Source organism: Echeneis naucrates, chromosome 19, assembly GCF_900963305.1.
Source record: "Echeneis naucrates chromosome 19, fEcheNa1.1, whole genome shotgun sequence".
In the NCBI taxonomy this organism is placed as follows: domain Eukaryota; kingdom Metazoa; phylum Chordata; class Actinopteri; order Carangiformes; family Echeneidae; genus Echeneis; species Echeneis naucrates.
Window position 1 is genome coordinate 8,833,325 of NC_042529.1, and position 24,469 is coordinate 8,857,793.

At 41.2% G+C, this 24,469-nt stretch overlaps 1 protein-coding gene across 1 annotated transcript; it reads left to right on the top strand.

Moving 5' to 3' along the window:
• The first annotated feature begins 8,410 nt into the window (after positions 1-8,410).
• LOC115060107 (double C2-like domain-containing protein alpha) lies at positions 8,411-23,820 on the top strand. Its single transcript, XM_029527940.1, has 10 exons — positions 8,411-8,765; positions 9,393-9,472; positions 10,585-10,659; positions 10,850-10,959; positions 14,016-14,142; positions 15,224-15,283; positions 18,470-18,669; positions 20,533-20,614; positions 20,872-20,968; positions 22,316-23,820. Exons 1-10 carry the CDS (start codon positions 8,411-8,413, stop codon positions 22,450-22,452), a joined length of 1,323 nt encoding a protein of 440 aa, XP_029383800.1. The 3' UTR covers positions 22,453-23,820.
• Positions 23,821-24,469: the final 649 nt, after the last annotated feature.

The following is a 24,469-nucleotide window of genomic DNA, read 5'->3' on the forward strand; positions in this document are numbered from 1 at the left end:
AAACTTGCCTCCATCTGGAAACCAAAGGCCGCATGCTGAATGGCTCCATCAGCATAATAACTGTTGGGCGTCTGTCAATCATACAGCATGTTTTTCCTGAGAAAAACTCTTCTGAAAACGGCCCCAAAGATTTTTTCCCTTTACCTCCGTCAGAACAATTCGTACCTCCACGAGTGAAGCTTGTGTCCTTTACTCTGAGATAATATGGCCTCTGGATGGAAAGCCCCATGAGTGCTGAACTGGGAAAATAGAAAAGGTAACTGGGACAGCGATATAGCAATATGCAGCCCATTTGAATGCTCAGTTCAGAGCACGTGCTAGAGGCTAAAACTTTTCCCACCAGTGACTTGACTTATGAAGTAATATAAAAAAGTGTCTGTATGTTTTGCCTCAAGTCTTGGCTTCCTTTGTGGATTACCCTGTCACTAGATGAAAGGACCTAGACCTGTAAATTGTGAGTCCTCTGCTCTGTAGAGTTCCTCTTATCACAAAAAATGTAGGAATCTCTTCTCCAGTACTGACTCTGAGTAACCCTAACCCTATTACTTTAACTTACATTTTCTTAATATGTTCCATATTCATTTTGCATTTATTTAAAAATTTATCTTCAACAACTTGAATTTTTGTTGTATAGAAGCAGTTCCCTCTCCCATCTAATACTCTCCAGGCATCAGTCAAAGCTCCCGCATCTTCATTTTTAATATAGAGATGAACTCAGAGTTCTAGTATATCTATTTCACACATTTATAGGCAAGTGAATCATCATAGGTAATCTCAAATGACAATCCTGACGAAGCAGCGCTGTGAGTTGCTTGAGCCATTTTCCTTCCATTTGGCACACAATGAGCTCATAGCCACATGGCTGAGTCAGAAACTAGTTATGCTGCTGCACCACACCGTACGACATTCTTAGATTTCCAAAGGTTTGTCCCCAAGAAAGGTATTGGAAATACTGATTACATAGTTTTTGTTTCTCTTCACAGTTTTAAGGTTCTTAGTCAAATTGTAAAACAGAAACTTCCAATTTAAAAATTTTGTATCGCACAACAAAATACATTTTTCATTAAGGATTATGGTTGGATTTTTTTCTTATTATAATTAAATATCTAGTGAATCTAGAGTCAATGGCTGATGACTATGGTACTTAAGTTTTTAATAATATTTGTTATCCATTGTAATTTTTTGATTAGATTAGGGACTTATTTGTCTTTGTGATAAACCTCACTCACGGCTTTTGCTTTATACATTTTATGACTTCTGCAATTAGTAGATGTTGCTGAAATACTATTGCATCAGTGTTTTGCTGCTTGTTGTTACGCTTCAAGAGTTGTTCTGTTTTGGTCCTTGCTGATTTCTTTGCCATTGTTGTCTTTTGGAACATTTTGAAAAAAGACATGCCAATCATAAAATGTTGGTTCATGCAGCATTGAAATAAACCAAATATGTGCTGGGTCAATTACAGTAAAATAAGGGTATTTTTGAAAAACAAGTTTGACAGTCACAATGCACCACGGTGTTATTAGTTCTACTGAATCCACATTTATACTGAATAAATTAGTTGGAGAAATTGTATCTGTCAGTGTTAGTCATCTGTCTGTATCTGGGCCAGGGTTCCTCTCAGAGCCATGGCGGACATTGTGATCAGCTGCTTTCGCTGAAGCACTAGTGCCTGTCCCCAACATAATTGCCATGGAGAGAACATGTAACCAGTGTGCATTTATAATGAGGACATTTTCAGCTCTTATAAACAGACCGAAGGAGTGCAGAGATATGAGAAGGAGGAGGGAAGTGGAATAAGTTAAAAAAAAAAAGAAAAAAGAAAAGAAATAAGGATTGAGGAGTCTTTTGACTGAGTTAGTGGAGAAGGAGCTCTAAATTTCAGTGTGTGCGTTTGTGTGTGCATATGACTGGCATGATGTTGTTTGTATGATGGAGTGGGAGTCATCCTTCTCTGGAGGCTTGTGTGCACTATATTACCAGGGTAATGCATTAATGCCCATCTGTGCCATGGCATTAATACATGTGTGTGTGTGTGTGTGTGTGTGTGTGTAACTGAAAGAGGAGGGGCATGAGATAAGAAATGGGGAGAGGCATGAAGAATACCGCTGAACAAAGACATCAAGAACATTTTGAAGACAACACAAAAAAGCACCAGTAAGTCTATTCAACAGTCTGTGTGCTCTGTGACTCTTTCCTTCTCGCTTTTCTGATCGACAGAGTTTCGGAGTGTGGAACCAGGCACAGAGAAAAAAAGAGGGACAAGTTCGATAATAAAAGACAGAGAGACAGAGAGAACACCAATTTTGGCCCCTCAATAGACGCAAGGGGGGAAATAGCATGCTTCCCCTTGTCTATCACTGACACACAAACCATTAGCCTAATTATATGGAAGAAGTGAGACTGAAGAGTGAGTGTGTGTGTGTGTGTGTTTGCATGCATTTGAAGGAAATAGAGATTTAGACATAGTGAATTAGTCTGGAATTCACAGAAAAATGCAGAGATTTAAAGGGATCTAATATTTTTTGGTGAAGATTAGCTCACAGAGCCTTGATTTAGTAGTGAAGTGCTGAAAGTGTGAGAATTTAAATCTTTAATGCTGAACCTGGGATGTTGTATATTAGATTTCATAATTTTTGAAAATGTGTTCTATTATATTTGGCTGGCCCCACAGCTCATTTGTACCAAAAGACTGGACCATCCATCAAGCCATCTTCTGCAGCTTTCCTGTTTTGTTGTGAGGGTGCTGGAGCCAATCCCAACGTTCCGGGCGAGAGGCGGGGTACAACCTGGACAGGTCGCCAAGTCATTACAGGAAGACTGGACCCCATAAGTTTTTGAAGGTTAAGACTTAATTGGAATTATAGAGTTAAAACTGGGTGACGGAGGCTGGCTCTGGGACATGCAACGTCATCCCTCTGGTGGGGAAGGAGATGGAGCTTGTGTGCGAAGTGGAGCGCTGCCAGTTGGATCCGGTGGGGCTTACCTCAAAACATTGCCCTGGCTCTGGATCCAAAATCCTGAATAGGGGCTGGACGCTATTCTTTGCTAGAGTTGCCAGGGGTATGAGGAGCCAAGTGGGTTTGGGGATAGTCACAAGTCACAAGTGGACCACAGTGTCGCCTCCCTACGCTTAAAGGCAGGGGGGAGAACTTTTTCTGTTGTCTGTGCATGTACACCAGATAGCACTTCAGAGTATTTGGCCTTCTTGAAGACCCTGGCAGGAGCCCTGCATCGGGCTCTGGTAGGGGACTCCTGGGTACTGCTGGGAGACTTCAATGCACACATTGTCAATGAAAAGCCTCCCTGATCTCATTATTCTATAATGAGCCTTCTGTGCTAGCTACAGTTTGTCAAAAATGAACACCATGTTCAAACACACCCCTGGACAGATCTGGTAAGCCTAATTAGTAGTACGAGTAAACTGGGAACGACTGGGGGAGGACCCTGTCCGAGAAGCCTACAACTCCCACCTCCAGAGGAGTTTTCCCCTACATCCTACATCCCTGTGGAGGAGGGTGGCATCAAAACTGGAGGTCGGTGGGGAATCATTGTCAATTTCCCTGGGTGGAGTCGTTGAGGTAGCAACTTCACTGTGGCAAAGCGCCAGGGTTTGATGAAATACCCCCTGAAATGCTGAACACCTGGCTGTCTTGGTGGACACATCTTTCAACGTTGCGTGGAAGTTGGGGATGGTGCCGAAGGAGTAGCAGACATGGGTGGTTGTCCCTCTCTTCACGAAGACGGACAAGATGGCGTGTGCCAATTACAGGAGCATCACACACGGTACAGCAAATGCAGCGCCGCACTGTTGTCATGAAAAGAGAGCTGAGTCAGAAGTCAAAGCTCTCTTATCTACTGGCCAATCTTCAGTCCTACCCTCACATATGGTCACCGCGAAGGGGCACGTCTGAAAGAACAAAATTGCAGATACAAGTGGGCAAAATGAGTTTTCTCCACAGGGTGACTCGGGGGAGACTTGGAGTAGCACCGCTGCTCCTTTGCATGGAAAGGAGCCAGTTGAGTTGGTTGGGGCATCTGAGAAGGATGGCATGAGGGCGTCTCCCTAGGGAGGTGCTCCTGGTACGTCCAACTCAGAGGAGACCTCGGGGCAGATCCAGGACCAGGTTAAAGGTTATATCTCCTCACTGGCTGGGAGCTCATCGGGGTCCCCCAGTCGGAGTTAACCGAGGTTAGCGGGGGAAAGGAAGTCTGGGGCTCCTAGCTGTATCCCCCACGACCCGACTTTGGATAAACGGTTGAAGATGGATGGATGCATGGATGCTTTTCTCTCTCTCTCTCTCCTCCCTCACTCACTCACTCACTCACTCCTCCTCTTCCTCCTCTGGTATGTCGCTCTCCTCTCTCCTCTCTCTGGTCCCTGTTTTCATCACAACCTGAACTATCCGTGCATTTAATTTTTAATGATACGTGTAGAGCTGTCTCCCTCTCTTCCTCTGTCTCTCTCTCTCTTTCCCTCCCTCTCTCTGGCTTTACTCACTGCCTCTCTCTTTGCCACCTGTTAGTCTCCCTCTCCTCTCCGCTCTGGAATCCCCTATTTTTTTATGAGGAGTTTCACACTTGCGCTATCACTGAGGTAAGTCATTAATTTATCCTTTGCTTATGAAACATATAAATCAAATCTTACCTGCACCCATCGTACTTTTATGGCCATTTTTATTTATTTATTTATTTTTTTTGGTTCTTGCCTGCGTGATTTGTTTTGCATGAGAGAATGGGAACTAATGCAATAAAAACCAGGCTGGCCGACAGGCACATTTATTCTGCATCATTCTCAGATAGCAGACAGGTGCCATGTATATCGGTCTGTTTTTTTATCATTTCACCTGCTCTATCACCTTCTTCAGACACAGACATGAGTCACATGCTCTCTTTCACATACATTAACACGTAAGATGCTGAAGTTTGCTCATCCTTGACAACGTGAAAACAACTTGGATCTAATTGGCAAGTGTTCACTGTCACTGGGTGTAGTAATAAATGATGTGCTGACTATCTAATGAGTGGCTACTGTTTGCGACACTGTACTGTACCATCTGCCTGTCAGCCAGCAGCTTGTTATTCAAAGGTGAACGGAGCATGCTGCAGGGGCCCATTGTATGTAGGACACGAGAGAGGAAGAAAAAAAAAACAGCTGGGAGAGAAAGAGAAAGAAAGCTCCTCACTTAAACCTAAAAGTGGAATAATAATATCTGAGAAAGCCTGATGGAGAGACAGGGATGAAGAGTGAAGATGAAGAAAGGAGGAGGATTGGAAAGGTAGAAATAAGAAGATAAATGTGGCGGCTTGGGAGAGAGAGCATCCCTTTGCCTATGATATGACTCTAATGTAAAGTGAAGGAGCTAAAACAGGAAGATGGGAGGCAGAAAGATATTCCTGACTGCTGGCTCCTGGCAGCTTCATTCCCTCCTGCTGAAGCTGGAAATCTGACAAATATGTATGGACAAAGGGCACCAAGGACGCCATATACTGTACTGCATATGATTGCATAACTAACAGCCACAGAGCTGCTGGATGTAACTGCTGTGGTCAAGTTAGCACATTATCTTGTAGCCTATAGGAATTATGTAAAGTGGCTCAACCATGTGTTACGTACATAAACAAGCGTTAACAGAGAAAAAGCCTTCAAAGTGTGAGGGAGAAATGCAGTTTGTTATCTGGAGTGTGCCCTGTTGCACGTCTCAGCAACAAGATGATGATGAAAGGATAAGATGAGAGGGTCATTCCAGCTGGCAGCAAGAGAACGATCAATCATAAGCCTCCCGTGAGCTACTGGTTCCCTGAGAGCTGTAAGCCACCAGGCCCGCCTGTACATGTGCTGCTGCTGCTGCCGGTGCTCAGGCTGCTCTGGCTTACAGCCACATCTGCCAGGACCAGGATGCGTCTGACTGCGCACATTATATCAACAGATACTCACTCACAAGTCTGCAACAGCTGCACACTGTGTGTGTGTGTGTGTGTGTGTGGTGAGATGAATTAATGATCTGACAGAAGTGAATCTGTAAGAATGTTTGTGTATGCGCCTATGGGGATATATTACTATGTTTGTGCATGTATGTGTGTGCGCACGCTTTGTGGGACAATGTAGTAGTCATAAGCACAGCCTGTGTTTTCTACTCATCCGGATTAATTAATCTTTCAATCAATTCAGGTCATAATCATCATCAACACAGGGAGTTTCATTAACGTGTTTTCACCTTCTTGTCTTGCAATCTTCCACTTAAGATGATTTCCTTCTGTGGGTGGCTCAAGCGCTGCTTTATTGTTGTGGCAGACTGAAGTGATAATACTGTGGCTGTGATAACCACCGGTTTATCTTCCCTCCACATTCATCCAGCTATCATTAAAAAAAAAACCCACAGTCCTTTGCTGATGTGCAAAAGTCTGAGGTTATCTCGGCGTACTTAATTGGACAATGTTAACCTCTGCCCGGCTTGTCTTTACTTCATCAGTCATTGATCGTGCTATGTTGGTATAGGACCAAAATGGCTGCAGCTGGTTCTTAAAAAGCGAGCTGTCCATCACGTTCCCATCCCAGAGCCAGTTCACTGTCGAAGTCCGATCAATCAAATGAGTAGAGGAAGTTTGCTCGCTGGCACGCATGCAGCGTGTTTCAGAAGTTTGTTTCATTTTCAGCCAAGGCCAAGCAGGATGAGCTGTGATGTGCATCCCCTGCTGTTCTGCTCACAGCAAAGAGACCTGACCACACATGACAAATGACCTTCCATGCTTGTAATTCTGCTGAAGGTCAAAGTCAGTGGCCTCTATTTCAGAGAGACTTCAGCCAGGGAACCATGGCCCAACACACCCTAACCCAATCCAAAGACATGCAGGTTAGGCCAGCTGGTGAGTCTGAGTTGCCCCTGCTGCTGTGAATGTGAAAGGTAACCGTGTGTTCCCTGCCATTGTAATGTCAGCTGGTATTGGCTCCAGCCTTCCTGCAACCCAGAAACAATGGGGGATGTGACTAATAAATGAATAAGCAAAATTATCGTTTTTTTTTTTTTTTTTGGATGTCACCCATTAGTTTTTAAGTTAAATACAAAGCACAACCAGCTGCCTGTTAGCTTTGCCTTGCTTAAACGTGAGGACAACTAATCTCACTGTCCATCCTATAGGCAACATAAGGAACTTAGCAGCCACTGAAAATAATGCAAAGGAACTCATTATGTTTCTTTTTATTTTTATAAAAACTGAAGTATAGAAATAAGCAGATGCAGTTTCCTGCTGTGTGGTTGGAATTAGAATTAAAATTAGAAAGGCATTCTAATTCTAATTCCAACCACACGATGATGCCCTTCAGAGCTGCTGTTACATTTGGCTGCTGGCTGCGGCTTCATCCTAACCATATAGCCATGATGGATAAGGATGTCCAGTAATAGCCGTACTTTGATAGTCCACTTGCTTTTTAATGGGGTTTGTGCTCAGATCACTCATACAGATTCAGGCTGTCAACTAGTCACAGATTTTTTTTTAAATGCCACCTTATCACATTATTTCTTCACGTTAGAAGTGCTCAACTCAGAGATAAAACAGAGGAAGTGTAAACATTCGCTTCACAGCTTCAACAGTTTAATGCAGAAAGAGGAGAATTTAGTCTTGGGGGGGAAGGAGCGGTGGGGGGGCATTAAGACAAAACACCCCCTCATGGGCTGCTGTCTTTAGATGACAAAAGCTGTGGGATATTTGTAGTCCGCCCCCTTCTTATTTATTTTGGGAAGAGAGCAGACACATCAGCCTTGTGGTCAACTGTACTCCCTGCTTCCACAACTTTATATAACCATCAGGACTCTTCTCCCCAGCCAAGTGCACTGTGGAGTGATCCACCCCATAACTGCCTGTCCGCCTGTGGAGGATTGTGAAGCACTTTTGATTACATGCATGCTCGACAGCTCACATGCACTACAATGATTGGAATTTAGGGGACACCCCTATTGTCCACTATCCTTTATCCTCCCTGATAGGCCTGCGTTTATTCTGATTTATTCTATTGAAATGCAAATGTGTGTACATCCTCTTCTGTATTTGATATCTAATGAGTAATTTCTTTCTTTTTTAAAGACTTCTACTTATGATGGAGTTTTCAACATGACAGCAGTTTGAGATAAAAGTTTTTTTCTTTTAAACACATAGAAATTCAGAGTCCTATTAGGGTCTAACAACATGCCAGAGATTGGCAGATCCTGTTTCTCACTATCTTACCAAACTTTGTTTCATCAGGTATTGAAGAAAATAAATTGGCAACAGAGGCCCATATCTGTGGTACGATGTCTTTGCTCTTGTCTCAGCTGAATGCAAAAAACTATAATTGTTGAGATACTGAAAAGGAATGTGATTCAACACCCACCTTCCTATGCCCTGTTTTTTTTTTTTTTTTTTTCTTTCAAGCCCTATGACTGTGCGAAAAGGAAAACGTTTAGGCATCTCCATCCAGGAGCACATGGCCATCGACGTCTGCCCGGGCCCCATCCGCCCCATCCGCCAAATTTCTGCTTATTTCCCTCGTCTCTCGCCCACCTCTTCCTTCTCTGAGCCGCTCTCGCCCAATCAGACGGCAGCTCCCACCGCGCTCAGCCCTGGCAGCACAGGTCAAGGTGAAGGGGCCATCGGAGGGGGTGGAGGCAAAGGGAGCAGTGGCTTGTTGTCTCCATTACTATCAGGGGGGGCAGGTGGAGGGGGCTCACTGCCAGCCATGAGCAGCATGGACACCTCCATTGAGATTGACAGCTGTGACAGCGATGATAACAGTGAGTCCCTTGAAAGTGGTGACCTGGTTTCATTGGAGTTACATTTGAAGAGGAATTACTGAAGAGAGTTGTTGTGACAAGTTTTTTCTCTCAATTTCAATTTAGTGTCAGTGACAGATTGTTAACTGATCGTTGACATTGTCAGTTCATGTCACTGGCAGGATTTTTTTAGGTCTAACTTGCTGGCAAGCTTTATACAGCTGTTTAAAAAGGAGAGACTATAATTGGGAAAAAGATACTTTTTAGGAGGACTCATACCTGATTGGCCCAGAAATGTTTGCACTTCTGATTAGCTGTCTCCACATTTCAGGTCTTTGTGCTAAACTAAGCTACAGTCGGTCGTCTGCTGGCTGTAATTGCATATTTAGCACGTTCAGTCTCTTCAGAAGACAGCAATAAAGTATATTTCTGAGATTTTTTTATTTTCTGTTATACAAGCAAAAAGGTGTTTTAGTCTGAATTCATGCCTTGAGGCACAGACACTAGTGTTACTGGTTTGTAGGTTGTATTTCCTGCTGCCATCATTTGCCATAATTACTCCAGGCAAAAAGCCCAACAGGACAAAAGTAATTAGCAATGTAAGCGGAAGATTTTTCTCAGTTTGACTTTTTATTAACTGTCTTTCAGCCTCCCTGGGAACATTAGAGTTTGACCTACTGTATGAGAGAGCCACCAGCTCCTTACACTGCACAGTCCTGAGAGCAAAGGTAATTACTGTCCACTGAGAACTCCACCAAAGCCGTAGAAAGAAAGTCACCTCTACCACTTCTCTTTGTGTCGGTTCATGTGTTTAATGTGTCTCTGTGACACAAATGAAAAAATTTTCTATTTCTGGCTTGGGAATAAAACTAAAACAAAAACCAAAACAGTTTTGAGCCGTGCCTATTACATGGCTCTGAGGATGATAATGTGTTTATCAGCCGGTGATCAAATAGCTGATGTCCCAGCAGAAAGGGTTGTGCAGACATAGACAGTCTGCAGACGATGAAATCCAGTGACTGAGAGGAGTCTGACTTTTCAAGACTTTCCTGCTGTAAATGAACCCATTGGTGTCTACAGAGGCAGATTATTGTGATGCTTAGTTATATTTTAATGAAAGTGGACCGCTTTAGGCAATAGCAGACATTATGGAAGCAGATGATAAGTAATATTCATTTTGTTTATTTCATTCAGGCTTTATTCTGCAACAACTGCATGTTATTTGCACCCAAGAAGATGAATTGAAATGTTTTTTAAAGCAGTTTTGGTTGGACAACGTTTCCTTTAATGCCACCGTGAGGTTGATATGTTTTTTTTTTCTGAAATTTCACCTCACAGAACCTCACAGAGCCGCTGACAAGACTGAAGACTCCGATATGTTTTGTCAAAATAAATAGCTATAAATAACTAAGTCATAGTAAACATCTGATTGTGTCAGACTGCATATCAAGGTTCACAAGCAAAATGAAGGAGACATTGTTGAGGTCATGCATCTGTTGGTATAGCCGGTAAGCTAAAAATGAGCCCTCTCTCTGAAAATACTCCATATTTAATCCGCAACATGACTGCAGAAAAACAGCTGAACAGCTCTTTTGTTTTGCTAATTTAAATTGAGGTGAAATCATGATCTTCAGGTTCTTAATCTCTTGGGAAATTTATTCCACCATCCAATTAGTTGGCTGCTGAAGATTTCAGGTTTTGTTTTTTCCCTTAATCTCATGCATTGTTTCAAACCCGGCTGTGAGGTCTCTGCCTTATTTAGCCGGAGTGGAAACTGTAGCACCCTCACAGCCCCTACACTTATGTGCTGTAGACTTCATATATTTTCTGTGTCTAAAAGGGTCTGAAACCGATGGATTTCAATGGTTTGGCCGATCCGTATGTGAAGCTGCATCTTCTGCCAGGTGCCTGCAAGGTTTGTTCATCAAAACACATTATAGAGATTGCACTCTCTGCACATGCTACATTTTTAGAGTCGCACAAAGTCTGCACCAAAGCGAAATGATTTTTTTTTTTTCTTTTGAGGTTACATGCTGTTGTTTGTTTGTTTGTCTTTATGCATGCAGTTACATGATTGTTTTCTTTCTTCCTGTTGTGATTTACAGGCCAATAAACTGAAAACCAAGACTGTTCGCAACACGCTGAACCCCGTGTGGAATGAGACGCTCACCTACTGTGGAATCACAGAGGAGGACATGTACCGCAAAACACTCCGGTAAATGATTCTTTAAAAGGATTTCTCTCTATTTTTGTCCACCTCGCTTCTTGCTTCTCTTTTCTGTTTTTCCCATCAGGAAACTGAGTCTCGCTTACAAAGGATTTCTTATCGTCCATCTCAATCTCAGTCTTTTACTCTCTGTATAGAGCCCTTTATCCTTCCCTCACTCCTTCTATCACTGCTGATTCTTCTGATTGATCCTCCTCTGTCACCTCACCTTCCTTCCTCCCTGTCCTCACATCTCTCCCTTCCACTAGGATAAGAGGAGGTGGACCCTCACTCCTTTTAGACGACGGTTTCTGTTGGTTTTACTTTCCCTCTGTTCCTCTGCCTTTCTTTCATTCCAAGTTGCAGTGACAGATTGAGGTCAGACTAAGCACTGCAGGGTTTTTAATTTCATTGACCCCCCTCCAGAGGTGATAAAAGCTGCAAATTGTGGCTGTCTGTGACTAAAACTTTGCCATAGCACATGTGGGATTTAAATAGGATCGGCTGTTGGTGTCTCACGGGAAATTAGAGAGACTAGCGCCATCAGTGGGCCACAACACTGTGTCAACTGAACAGAAGCCTTTAATGATCGACCTGTTGAGACATGGAGGCATGTTGAAGTTGTCCCCTGATCAAATCATCTTTATTTATAAATCTTTTGAATTCATGAATTATTATTATTATTATTATGACACCACCCTTTCACATCTTCATAAAACAAAATAAGCCAAAAAAAAATGTTGTAATAATTTTGTTTGTGTTATTCAGAATGTGAATAAAAGTGTGTTCAACAAGTGTTCAACACTTCAGATGACGCAGGAAGTCCATCACACTGCAGGAGGGCTTTTGAATTTCTCTGCTGACAGCAGCGTCATTCAACCTGAACACAATGTAACCACAAGATAGAACGCATTTTGAAAACCAAAAATCTTATGTTTTCCTGAACCATAGAAACTGCACATATTGTTTTACGTTTCCAACTTCAAATCTGCAGCACAAATTTGTGTTTGTTTGCATCCAATATTAAGTTTATTGTTTCTTTGTGGAAATAGATTGCAATGCATATCTCTACAGGCTTCGTGCACCTGCTGTTGAATCTTGTTGCCTTTGCCAGTGGCTGCTGCTAATTCAAAATAAAATAAGAAGACAAAAAACAACTCCTCGTGAAAAATCCAAAAGTGATATTGCAGAGAAACTGACAATAAGATTGTCTTTATGTGAATGAGAGAAACAGCTCGGTGTCTGTGCGCTCTGTTCAGTGAGCGGCAGGCAGATGGAGCAACATTTTGTGACAGAGGCTGTGTGAGGAAGATATTCTGTCACTTCTGTCTTCTTCTGTTACTGATTTTCTTTAGGTAAATATAGTCAAAATCACAACACAGCCACTATTTCATACTTGTCCCATTTTTAGACAGGAGAAAGCCATGCCCATACTCTTCTATCAGGGATTGGGCTGTAATAAAATATTTTATAAGTGTAAAGAAGCAGGTGAAGGGCTGAAACTGCTGTAAAGTATGGGAATTAGCATATATTATAATCCGGTAATATTTGAAGACTTTTTTTTTTTTTTTTTTTTTTTGCAGAATTCTGCTAATTTCCATTGAATAAAATTGCTCGTGGATCTTTAAGACACACGAACGCTCAGTCTTACCTGCAGAAGCCTGGCTCCCGCTTTGCACTTTCTGCTCTCTTTCTCATCTCATTATAATAAGAAATTAAAAAAGTGCCACAGTAAGAAAAAAGTTCACTGAAGTATCCCAAGAGTTGAAAACTACTTCTCAATTTAGCACACTGACTTTGATTTATTCATGTTATTTAAATATCTGACAAAGGCATTTAACTGACAGCACGTGTGGAGTCATCACTCTGCTTTGCTCACATTAAGAAAATCTATTTGATGCAGGAAATGTGTGCGTTACTTCATATTGTGTGCTGAACTCTTTGACCCATCCAACTCTCACTCACCTCTCCATCCTCTTTGATCACATATGTCTCGTACATCTATTGCACCATCTTTGTACTCTCAGCATCAATTTACGTAATCTTGTTTTATTCCTGGTCTCTCACCTTGGTTCTCACCTTTTCCTCCTTTTCTGTCTTTTTCTTTCTTCCATAGTGATTTCTTTTTGCATATGTCTCTGCTGATTTTCAATTCTGAAAAGCTCAGGTCTCCTTTTGGTTAATAAGATACTAGACTAAAAATTACTTCAAGGATGTCAACCCATATCTGGCGTCCCCAGGCAACTGGCCTACTGCACTTTTCACATTTCTGCAATGCCATGTTTTATTACCGGAAACTGAAGGCAGCAGGTGACTGTACAGCTTCATTCCAATGGTTATAAATTCAGTATGAAGTCAAATGAAATAGCAGACGAAGCAGAAGATTGTTTAAATCTGTATTTCTGAATGCATTCTTCGTTTTCTTCTCCTTCTCATTTCTGTTTATATAAATGACAGAAAAGCAATCACACTGGATTCCAGTTAGTCTGCAGCATACAACATCTGCCTATAGACACGCACATTTGCCTGATTGAAGCGCTCTTCATTCACGCACACATGCAAATTTAAATAAATTCTTCCATTTTTATCTCTGCCTTTCACCCACATTAGTCTATCCTCCACTTGTCCACCCGACAGCTTTTGATTTCAAAAATGCAGCCTCTCTCCTTTGCCTTCACTCCTCTCTGCTGCTCCCATCCACTTGCATATTTCAGTGGCATTATGGCAGGTGTAAAAGTTTGTCAGGCCCATAAATATGGATTGGATTACCCCTGCAGCTGCACTTTCACACCATCTGAATTCTGTTGGGAAGGGAAATAGATGCTGGATTTATATTTCTGACTGCGTGCTCTGGATTTTTTTGGGTCAGATTTCTGTCAACAATTTCCTTCCCACATTATAATGTTGTCACAACATTGGGATTAACTAAATGAGTCATAAAATGTGCTTGCTTCACTACCACCCACCCTCTCAAAAGCCCACAGTCTTTGCCTCTTTTCTCATGTTTGTCTCTCACTCTCTCTCATTTACCATCACCCCACCCAACCGCTGTCTCTCACTCCCAGGGTGTCCGTGTGCGATGAAGACAAGCTGACACATAATGAGTTCATTGGGGAATCGCGGGTGGCCCTGCGCCGTGTGAAGGCTGACCAGACCAAACACTATAACATCTGTCTGGAACACCCGCCTCCTGTGAGAAGAAGAGAAGAGGAGAGGGGGAGCAGGACGCACAGAAAGAAGGATAGGAGAGGAAACAGGAGATTGCATTTTTATTGAGGGTCATTGATGCACAAAGTAATATTCTAAATATTTGGTTCCACAAACTCTCATCTTTTAATGTTAAAAGCTGAAAAAGAAGATTGGGGAGAGCAATAGGCATAGGCTTACCTGCACATTGAACCGTACCAAAAACTTGCTTGAGTGAATATCCCATAAAATGCCAACCTGCTCAAGGTCTCCCTTTATTTAAAATTAAGGGCACTGCAGGCTTTTTTAATTATTAATAATCAGATCATAATCCAGTTGAAACCGGGGAGCATTGCTACAAAGATGAAAATATGCAAAGCATTTAACCATATTGCTGATATTTGTCACCACGAGCCAAAAAGAAGTCCCAGTCCAAAAGTACACAAAGGACAGGGGTGTCTATACTTTGGCCACAGTGTATTATGGATCAAGCCTTGTAGTGATACTTTGTGACACTGGCCTTCTGACATCAGTGAGTTCATTATTGCCTCCTCAGAATTACAAACATAAACTGAGTAGATAAAAGAGTACCATGTCTATTCTTATTACCCACAAATAGCTTTTTGTGAAGGCTAAATGTCAGCTGGGACACACCAGGGAAAAGGATAAAGAGAGACTGGAGGAATAAAAGGTGGGGAGAAAGAGTGAGAGGCGAGGGGGGCCAGTGTAGAGTCAATAGAGGGAGAGAGCCAGAGAGATGAGAAACAAATGGATTAAAAAATAAAAGTGGTGGCTAGCGGGGGGCATGTGTGTGAAAAGAGACAGGAGGTTGCTGAGGTTTTGTTCTTTATGAGTTAGAAAGGCCTGTTGGTATTAAATTGGCTATCTGAGTCCAGTGGCCACTCAGCAATCAAACACTAAAGCCCCTCTGTCAGGCCTGTAATTTTCAAAGTGGCCTCACCCTTGACACGTCAATCTCCTCCTCTTCAATCTTTCCTCTTTTAAGCTGCTTGTACAGTTTTTTTTATGTCAGCAACATTTTATATTATTTATTTCATTCTCTGCATTTTGCTCTTTCCGCCTCAAGTTGCCGTCACCAACTGCGATGAGTACAGCCCTGAGAGGAATCTCCTGCTACCTGAGAGAGGTGAGCACGTGACAGACCCTCCTTCTGTCTGTCCTCCTGTACTCTACAGCGCTCAGTCTGTGTTAAAGGGTTTCAGGTCACCATCCATCTGCTATTCAACTTAATGACTAAATGGGTCCAAAGACCTTATAACATACAGCTCATAGGCTAAAAAGTAGGAGAATAACATTTTAATTAGAAATTTTTAATTCTGCGGTTGGTGCATTTGTCTTAAACCAAGCCTCTGTCTTCATGATTGGTGGATAAATTTGGCAAAATGAATAGCCAACATTTCATCATTTCTGTATTTTTATAGAAGTAATTTGCAAAGCGATTTTCCTTGTCATGTTTTGTGTTTAATTGTACCCAGATTTGTGTGCTGTTGAAATCAAAACAATTAGCACAAATTGTAAATGCTTGACTAAATACACTGCCAACAGTTTCAGTGCCAGTTACCTAATGTTTGCAGGCATTTATTCTTTTCCATTCATTTCTGTGTGACACAAAAATCAATTAAGTGGACTCAGCTGATTGATGTAATCCACTGAACCAGTAATTTATTGCTGTGAGATTATTAAGTGTAATACTTTTCCAATCGCCCTGTGCTTTAACGGGATAATTGAATTTGATTTTCTAATTACAGGGCAAAAACAGTGATTGACTGAGGTATTGAAATCTCAGTAGACTTTTTCATCTTTCCATTTTTTCTCTTTTGATTTATTTAGTTGCCCGTTAGTACACGTAGTCGTAAAAACTTGCAAACATTTATCGCCACAGGCCACTTGTGATATCAGGCCAACTAAAGTTGTCGCTGCAAAATACCTGAGTGCAATGAATTGACTAACATCAGTGTAACATCAGCAGCACAGGTGGTCGTTTCTAACCTGCAGACCTGTGCTGTACGTCTTTGTCCTGTTCTCCCAATGCAGACAGAAAGCCAAAAAAACTGTGCTAAAAAAACTTACTGGCTGACCTCAGAGATGATGTTAGAAACAATACTGTCGTCACACACCTCGCAATAGTCTTTTTAGTCCTTTAATGCCATTGGAGATGCAGTAAATTCTTTGTTCCTCACCAAATTTATGGTTGTTGTGTCTGCTGATCATCTTGCCTGTTTTCTCACCTTGAAAACCCGCCCACAAATCAATTTTGTTCCCATTGTTCTGGAGCTATCTGTGTGTGTGTGTGTGTGTGTGTGTGTGTGTGTGTGTGTGTGTGTGTGTGTGTGTGTGTGTGTGTGTGTGTGTGTGTGTATGTGTGTGTGTGTGTAGGTGTGTTGCACCCATTTCATGCTAATGCCTGTTTATTTCCACCTCTCTAATGAGTTGCTCTCTATTGATCTGTGAAGGTCTGGGCTGTTTCATTTCCAGATACCTGGCACAGATAATCCTCACTAACTGCAAGTTTTAAAGTCTCCGACTCACTGGTGACAGATGGTGAATTGGCTGCAATGACAAGTCCTCAAGAAAAACCGAGACAAGGAAAGGGAAAAGCCAGCACAGAGAATTACGAAGAAGGAGGGGGGCTAGCTGTTGAGACCAATTAAAAAGAGCGGAGAAGCTTTCAGGAGTGTGTGGCACATCGATCACCTCAGTAGCGTCCACCTTTGGCTTGAAGACTTAATGAGCAATGGAGAGATCTAAAAGAGAGACAGTCAGAGGGAAATCCACTACATAATAAGTTTCTTTTCCATTTCCTGTGGTTAACCGGTGATGATAACTTGGTTTAAAATTCTCCTGTTGAAGTGTTGAAAATCCTTAAATAGCAAAATGCATCCTTCCTATAAATAACGTACATACATTGCTGTTGGCCATGAGGGTGAGTCACGATCTGAGAACAACATCTTCCCCTTCTTCACCCTCTGCTGCTGCTCCCTCACTTTCTTTCATCTGTCACTTTGAATCTATTCAGGGGTTCTGCTTGTTGTCAAAGTCACATTCAGTTTGAATGTGTCCGTGTTTAATGCTCAGACCAAAGGCAGTGAGGTGCTATAACTTAAAGGCTGGTGTTTCAGGTTTTTTTCCACGACAGGCTGCACTCCTGTTTTGTTCTCGGTGACAGTGATAGCTGGCTCCGTGTCTCAGCTGTTATAGATGAGCTAAACAGTTGGAGGAAAGTCATAGTACTCTTTAAAGAAGTCTGTTCATGAGAGAAACAACAAATAACACATTTTTAGTGTTAATAAAGTAAATAACACATTTTCTTCACATAAATAAATTGGATTCTTAAACAATAAAATTCAGCTTGGGTCAACTCTGCCCTCTAAGGGATTGTGCAACAGTCCAGTTCCATGTGGTGGTTATAACGCACATGATCTATATGTGAACGGTATTACTGTATAGCAAACATTACTGAGTTCTAGTGATTTAATGGCTCTTATGAATTGTTTTTCTAAATACAATTGTACCATTTGACCAGAATTAAGCCATTCAGGTAAAGTCAGCAGGCTTCAGCTTTGTTGTAATGAGTTTTACCATGTTCAGACTTCTTAGATATAATGTGTGGTAAATAGACAAGCAACAAGTGGAATGATATAAGAGTGCAGATAATGCATCACCTCAGTCCATTGCGATATTGGTCAAAGAAATGCAATAAAGCAGAACCACAACAGTTGGTCTCTGAGGTGGTTTGTATGTTGGTAGGATTGGGAAGGTTCAAACTGTTCGGTATAAGACAGTTTAAGACAGTTTGGCTGGAAATGCGTTTCAGGCTAATACCTAGTTCAATACTTTTTATTCAGTTTTAACAGTTTTATTATTCAGCTTTATTATTGGATGTGCTTTTGGCAGAAAACCATCCATGTATTTGAAGGGTTCATTATTACTGCAGCTTTAAATACCCTCAAGTGATTTTTTTTGTGTGTACGTGTCTGTAAAAACGATTAAATGTCATCACCTCATTAAGGTAAAACAGAAAGCACCTATGTCTTTTGCACATTAAACAGAAACAAAGCAGCTTTGGCAATAATTTGGAGTCATGTTTGAGTTTATAAATCCAGGGTTCAGCAGTATGAGTGACCTCAGTTGCAAATTTAATCAAGAAGTAGTACAAAAGTATTGATTGCTGCAGCTCTAAAGAACAGCATGACTAATATTGCTTGTTTCATCAGCAGGTCAGAGCACAAGGGAGCGTTCAGAATATGAAGTCACCCCACTTATACCCCAATTTGTTATGTTTCTCCTACCTGTTATTTTCCCTCTCAATCAGTGGGAGACAGCGCAGCAGAGAAGTCTGGAGGAGCGAGGCCGTTTGCTGCTCTGCCTGCAGTATCTGCCGCCGAGCAGTGATGGCGATGTGAAGGGCGAGGCCAAGGAGAGAGCGCGCGGCGGGCTGTGTGTGGGTGTCAAACGCTGTGCTCACCTGGCAGCCATGGACGTCAACGGCTTCTCAGACCCCTACGTTAAAACGTAAGGATGACATCAAACTTCAGACTGGTTCTCTGAGTGTTGCATTTGACTGCATGAAGTGGAAGAATGTTTGTACATTTGTGACACACAAATGGTTGTTCACCCACCAATTTTACCACATTATTTCCTACATTTGTAATGATGACCACACAGTACACACAGCTTAGACTGATGGGCTGTCAGTTCAAAATTCTCATTTCACAACATTTTCCACATGGTCCATCCAGCACCAGCCTCCATCTCCCTCTCCACCTTAATACTTGTTGGCTCATATTGACCCCATGAATCACCTTCTGTCTTCCCTCATGAATTATATATTACATCAGTTAGAACCAAATAAAGCAATGACGATAGAGAGCACCTTTCACACAAGTGGATGCAATTGTGATATGTGTTATTCATCAAGGTAATTATGTGTGTGTGTGTGTATGTGTGTGTTTGTGTGTGTGTACATTGACTACCCTCAAAACAGATTGAAAGGCAGTGACATGATCTAATGTAACAGGCGCAGTGTGTCTGTTGTGTTTAGGAGATGCAAGGTAAAGGGAATAAAGGGTCTGCGTGCTGTCCCCTGGAGTTTCATTACCAGCTCATGAAAGAAAAGCAATACTGTGTGTGTGTGTGTGTGTTCTGAAAAGGGCAGGAAGGTGCCCGGTGCACACTGGACCAATGAGCTTTAAAATCCTCCCTCTTGTTCCTCTTCACTCTTTCTGAGGCTGACTCTTTCTGACTTGTTTTGACTTTGAGGTTGTTTCTTGAATGACTAAAGCACTAAGCAGCCTCTCATCCTGCGCACATACAATGCACGCACACATAGAGATAGGCATGCCACTGGGTTCATCTCGCCTCAGTACACACTGCAGCAGTGCTGTGTGCGTCTGAAACTGAAGTTCCCCCCTCCTCCCTGCATCCACCAAAACTGTGCAAACATCTCTCACACATCCACCGTTAAGCAGCATGCACCTTCTCCTTTTGGATACATGCTCGCATCTGTGCCCTTTGGCAGGAGCTTTTCCTCAGATGCTTTGTTGTGTCTGAGAGTGTGTGGGAACATATGCTCTCCGAGCTGTGGGTGGTGGGTGGAAAACAAATGGGAATAGAGATTTTGCCACGCTCCTTCCAGCTGGCTTAAAAATATCCCAAGAATTTAATGACAGCTCGCAAATCTGTGCTGTGCTGGTGAAGGAATTACTGATCCGACGTCACATTCATACAGGCGTAGTTTCACAAATAACACATAAAAAATCCTCTGTGAAATTATCAGCTTCCCTGTTGAGAGTTAGATTTTGCTGCTCCCACCTGTTAAGCCTGAAGGTAACTTAGTGTCAGGACTGAAAAACAAGAAACTGGCTGTCCAGATGTTTGTGCAAAGAAAGAAAAGAAAGAAAGAAATCTAACAATGAGGCTGTTGTCAGTCAGGAAAATGGAACCAAAAACGAAACACAGAAATGACTTTTCAACCTCAATTGTGAGCATTATTAAAGTAGACACATTTTGTTTTAGTTCGTTTGTTTTGTTTTCTTGTTTACCATTAACTGGAAGAATTTCCTCGTCAGTTAGTGAGGCTAGCTCATATTGAGTTAACGAGACAGTGTCTTCCTAAATGAGCATGATTCTTTGTGTTTCCTTCCTTTGTGCTAAGCTAAGCTAACAGGCTTCATGTGCTCCATACAGATACCAACAGGCAAGAAATGAAATAAAAATATTTCCCAAAATGATTCAATATTCAGCCTTTTTTCTGCATCTGCTGTTACTGTAATGTTTTTGTGTTAATGCTTGTTTTGTGGGTTTTTTTTTTTTTGTTTTTTTTTTTTTTATAACAACCAGACTTTTAAATGACCGAATCACATTCTTCTGTTTCAGGTATCTCAAGCCAGATGTACACAAGAAATCCAAGCACAAAACAGCCGTGATAAAAAAGACTCTCAACCCAGAATTTAATGAGGTAGCTAACAGTGTTTGTTTTCATGCATGTTAATAAATGTTGAAGTAAGAAGCACATTGACAGTGGATGAATATAAGGAGACAGCTTATCGAGTCCACAGAGACACTACGCCGCATACAAAGGCTCTGTAAGACAGCCGATGACTGTATATGTATGCTGCCTCATTAGTGATTATTTTCGAGGCTTGTGGAGGAAGTGTGACCTTCTGACCTCCAATCTTGCCCACTCATCACGTTTACCTCTTTGTTTCCATCCAGGAGTTCTTCTATGAAATCTCCTTCTCAGAGTTAGCCACCAAGACGCTGGAGGTCACAGTGTGGGACTACGATCTGGGAAAGTCCAATGACTTCATAGGTTAGTTGACACCATAAGCGTACTGGTGATGAGTGGTTTCCTGCTGGAGCTGTTTGGATCATTGATCGGATACTTCATTAGCAGTTTAACAGCATCTTAGCCATGGCAGAAGTTGCTGAAGATATTTTAAGATGTTCTCTGATGTATCATCCGAGCGCAGGGTTTAGTCGCCAAAAGGGCGTCAGCATGGGTTTTGTTGAAAATACTGTGGGAGTAAGTAATACCACAATATAAATAACTTTTGTCTGCTTCAACTTTCTTTGGAAACTTTGAAGGTGTTTCTTTCTTACACTAATTAGAAGTCTTTTGTTTTGTTATCTTCTTTATTTTCAACAGATAATTAAAAAAGACCCAAATTGGCAGTGGCAGTGTATATTCATCAGACTTAGTGCCAGGCCAACTTGTTTCTACTTGGAAGCAGATATATAAATATATATGTAAAAAAAAGTCATTTACTGTAACACCTCGTACTGAGATAATTTCATCTGTGGATTAATACATATTTTTGCTCTGGTGACTATCCTCAGCAGCAGCACAGTTTATTTCATATGATATATATAAATACATAATACATTGTATGTGAAAACACGTGATGAATGAATGTGTACTACTGTAACAGTTTGGCTCACTAAAATGTTTTAGTCTAGATTTTTACAGCACAGAGGAAGACGTTTGTAATTCTTGGCTACAAAGACGATACTTGTTGATTGAAGAGTTATCTCACTTGCTTTTTTACAAACTCTTTGGCAAGTGGAGATTTTTTGGATTTTATTTTTATTTTTTTTTTTTTAAGGAAATGTTCTTTGTGTTGAACTCAGTTAAAAACACATATTAGTGAATGTCCATGGGCTTAAGAAACTGGACAGTTGAAACTATTGAAACTGGACTGAGTCTTAATGATCTTTCAGTTAACCTGACTTAACACTGTTCACTTTATTTCCACTTTTTATTCCAAAACTTATCCAGTTTGAACTCTGTTAGCTGAAGATCACATGCAGTAATTATCTACTTTGAAAAATGACTTCTCTGTTATTTTTTATCGTGAGTACCTCTTAAAGAAGTAACTGTTGACATCTGATCTGCTAATTTTTGTCTTCATTACACTTTGTCGGCCTTTTCTTTGGAAACAGAATGGAAATGTATTTCTGTCTATAAATAACCACACCAACAATGTGGAAGAAAGGACAGAATATGCTCTCACTCCCTATTCACCATTCACCAGATTTTGTCCGTCGAATATATTAAGTTGGGGTTGAATTTAGGGACCAAAAGACGGCAGCGTGTCATTCTAATAATCAATTTTTATTTATTTTGGAGCATTTTCTTTACCTCTTACTTTGATTGCAGGTGGTGTGTCCTTAGGCTGTCACTCGCAGGGAGAGACCCTACAGCACTGGATAGACTGTCTGAAGAACAAGGGCAAGAAGGTGGAGCGCTGGCACACACTGACCAACGAACTGCCTGGATCCACGCTGCAAGAATGAACTGAGCATCTTCCTCTGCCTTGACACTGGAGAGACTGCCTGAAGACTCGGGCCCAGAGACGTTTCATCGCATGTTCTGGAGATGTTCTGCATGTCTATGATGGATTCATATCCTGATTACTTTGTGTCATAAATAAGCTCATAATTCATAACAACATTAACAAAAAGGGACGCATTCAGAGATGAAGACTAATTGCGAGTCTAAATAGAGCTGATGCAAATCTGGGAACCCTCTGTGGAAGTTAATATCAATGCTCCTCTGTGCTGCTCCAAGCGAGTCAGATATCAGTCAGTGAGAAAAATTTTAATCATTCCAGAAGGTAGAATGAAGGAGAAAGTTGAATCACGTCATTCATCACGTCAGGTTTCTTTTTTTCATAAAAATCTGGCCTGTTATTCTTCATGAACCGCTGACACCATCATGGCCATCTGTCTCACAGTTCACATATCTTTCCCCTCGCAATAATCTTTTGCTTAATGCTTCCGAAGATTTCCAAGTGGTCTTACTTCTGTCAGATATTTTTTATCTATTGATCTGATCGCCCTTTGATTGACTGCAGACAGCACAACCTAAAAAGATAATTGGTTCGTCCATGTTGATGGTTTGTTTCAGCTGTTTGCATGTTTGGTGATGAAAGAACAAACTAAAATGAGTACATACCGGACTGCTGCAGGATGAATGATCATCATTGTGTTGTTCCCAGTTCTCCTTATATGTGATGCTCTGATTGACTAAGAGATTCTTAATCTTTTAAATTGCTCACAGTTGTTTGATGTGTCAGCTCAAATAACAGTGTATCAGTTCCTTGTTGATGACACGTCGATGTAAACCCAATTTATTCCTTTATTTGTGAGGAAGAAAATGATGGAAATGTTTCAGAGGAGCTGTTTAGAGGAGAGTTGTGCATGATTGTTTTCCAACAGACGTTAAATATAAAAAGGGAATAAAATCATAAGCCCTTGTTTAATATCTGAATAACTCATATGAATGTTGTTAAGAGCACAGTGTTGTCTGGTGACTCTCCATTGCTGCTGCTTTATTATGAATTTCAGGTTTTAAATGTTTTCTTGGTCTTGTGGTAAAAGAGGCATGCTGAAAATACCAGTGGTGTTTATATGTAAATATATATTGTGTTTCTCTTGCTTCGGATGTTTGTCTTTTGGAACAAAATGTGCATGGTTGTTTATAACTTCTTTTTTCCTTTTTTTGGCATAAAAGTTTCATATTGATTTATTTCATGTACCCCTGAATTTTGTGAGGCTTTACAAAATTTTCTCTAACATGTCAGTTGAGAAACAGTCCAATAAAGCCAACACTGCCATCTGCTCTTCAGGCTTTGCAACTGCAGCCTTTTGTTTGACTAATGTGGACAGAAATGATGATGGAGTTGTCTGAGGCGCACTGCCGCACAATCAATAAAAGTATGGTTTAACGCTCAAACTCTCACTTTTTAGAATGTATGATAAATGTATTAAATGTATGATTCTGTGATCACCTCGGATTGAGATTCTAAAACCATCAAGCCTTAGAAAAATTATCCAAAAGCCCATCATGCCTGTAATAACTACAATCTTAGATCTCATTATAAATACCAATGACTCAATCATAACGTTTCAATATTTTACTTTCAAAATAATCACCACTAATGTTGAAATTTCCTGTTAAAAGTTTGAGAACTGAATTTCAAAAAATCATTATTGAGATTAGCTTAAAAAACGCACACAAGTGGTCAAAGGATACCAAACCAGGTATAAATCAGGTTTGCATATTTTTTGCATTGTTTGGATTGTTTGGATAACTTCATTCAGATATAAAAGCTGAAGATGATAAACTAGTAATTCTTTAGATAACAAGGAGGCAAGGCAGCTCAGGGGATGCCAGAGACTGGGAGATGCAGGTAGCTCTAGGAGAAAAGCTTGTTGTTCCCCAGGAAATAGCCTGTGTAAAGCTAAGGCCTGATATCATTTTGTGGTCTAGGAGTAGAAAGAGAGTTTATTTCATAGAGCTGACTGTGCC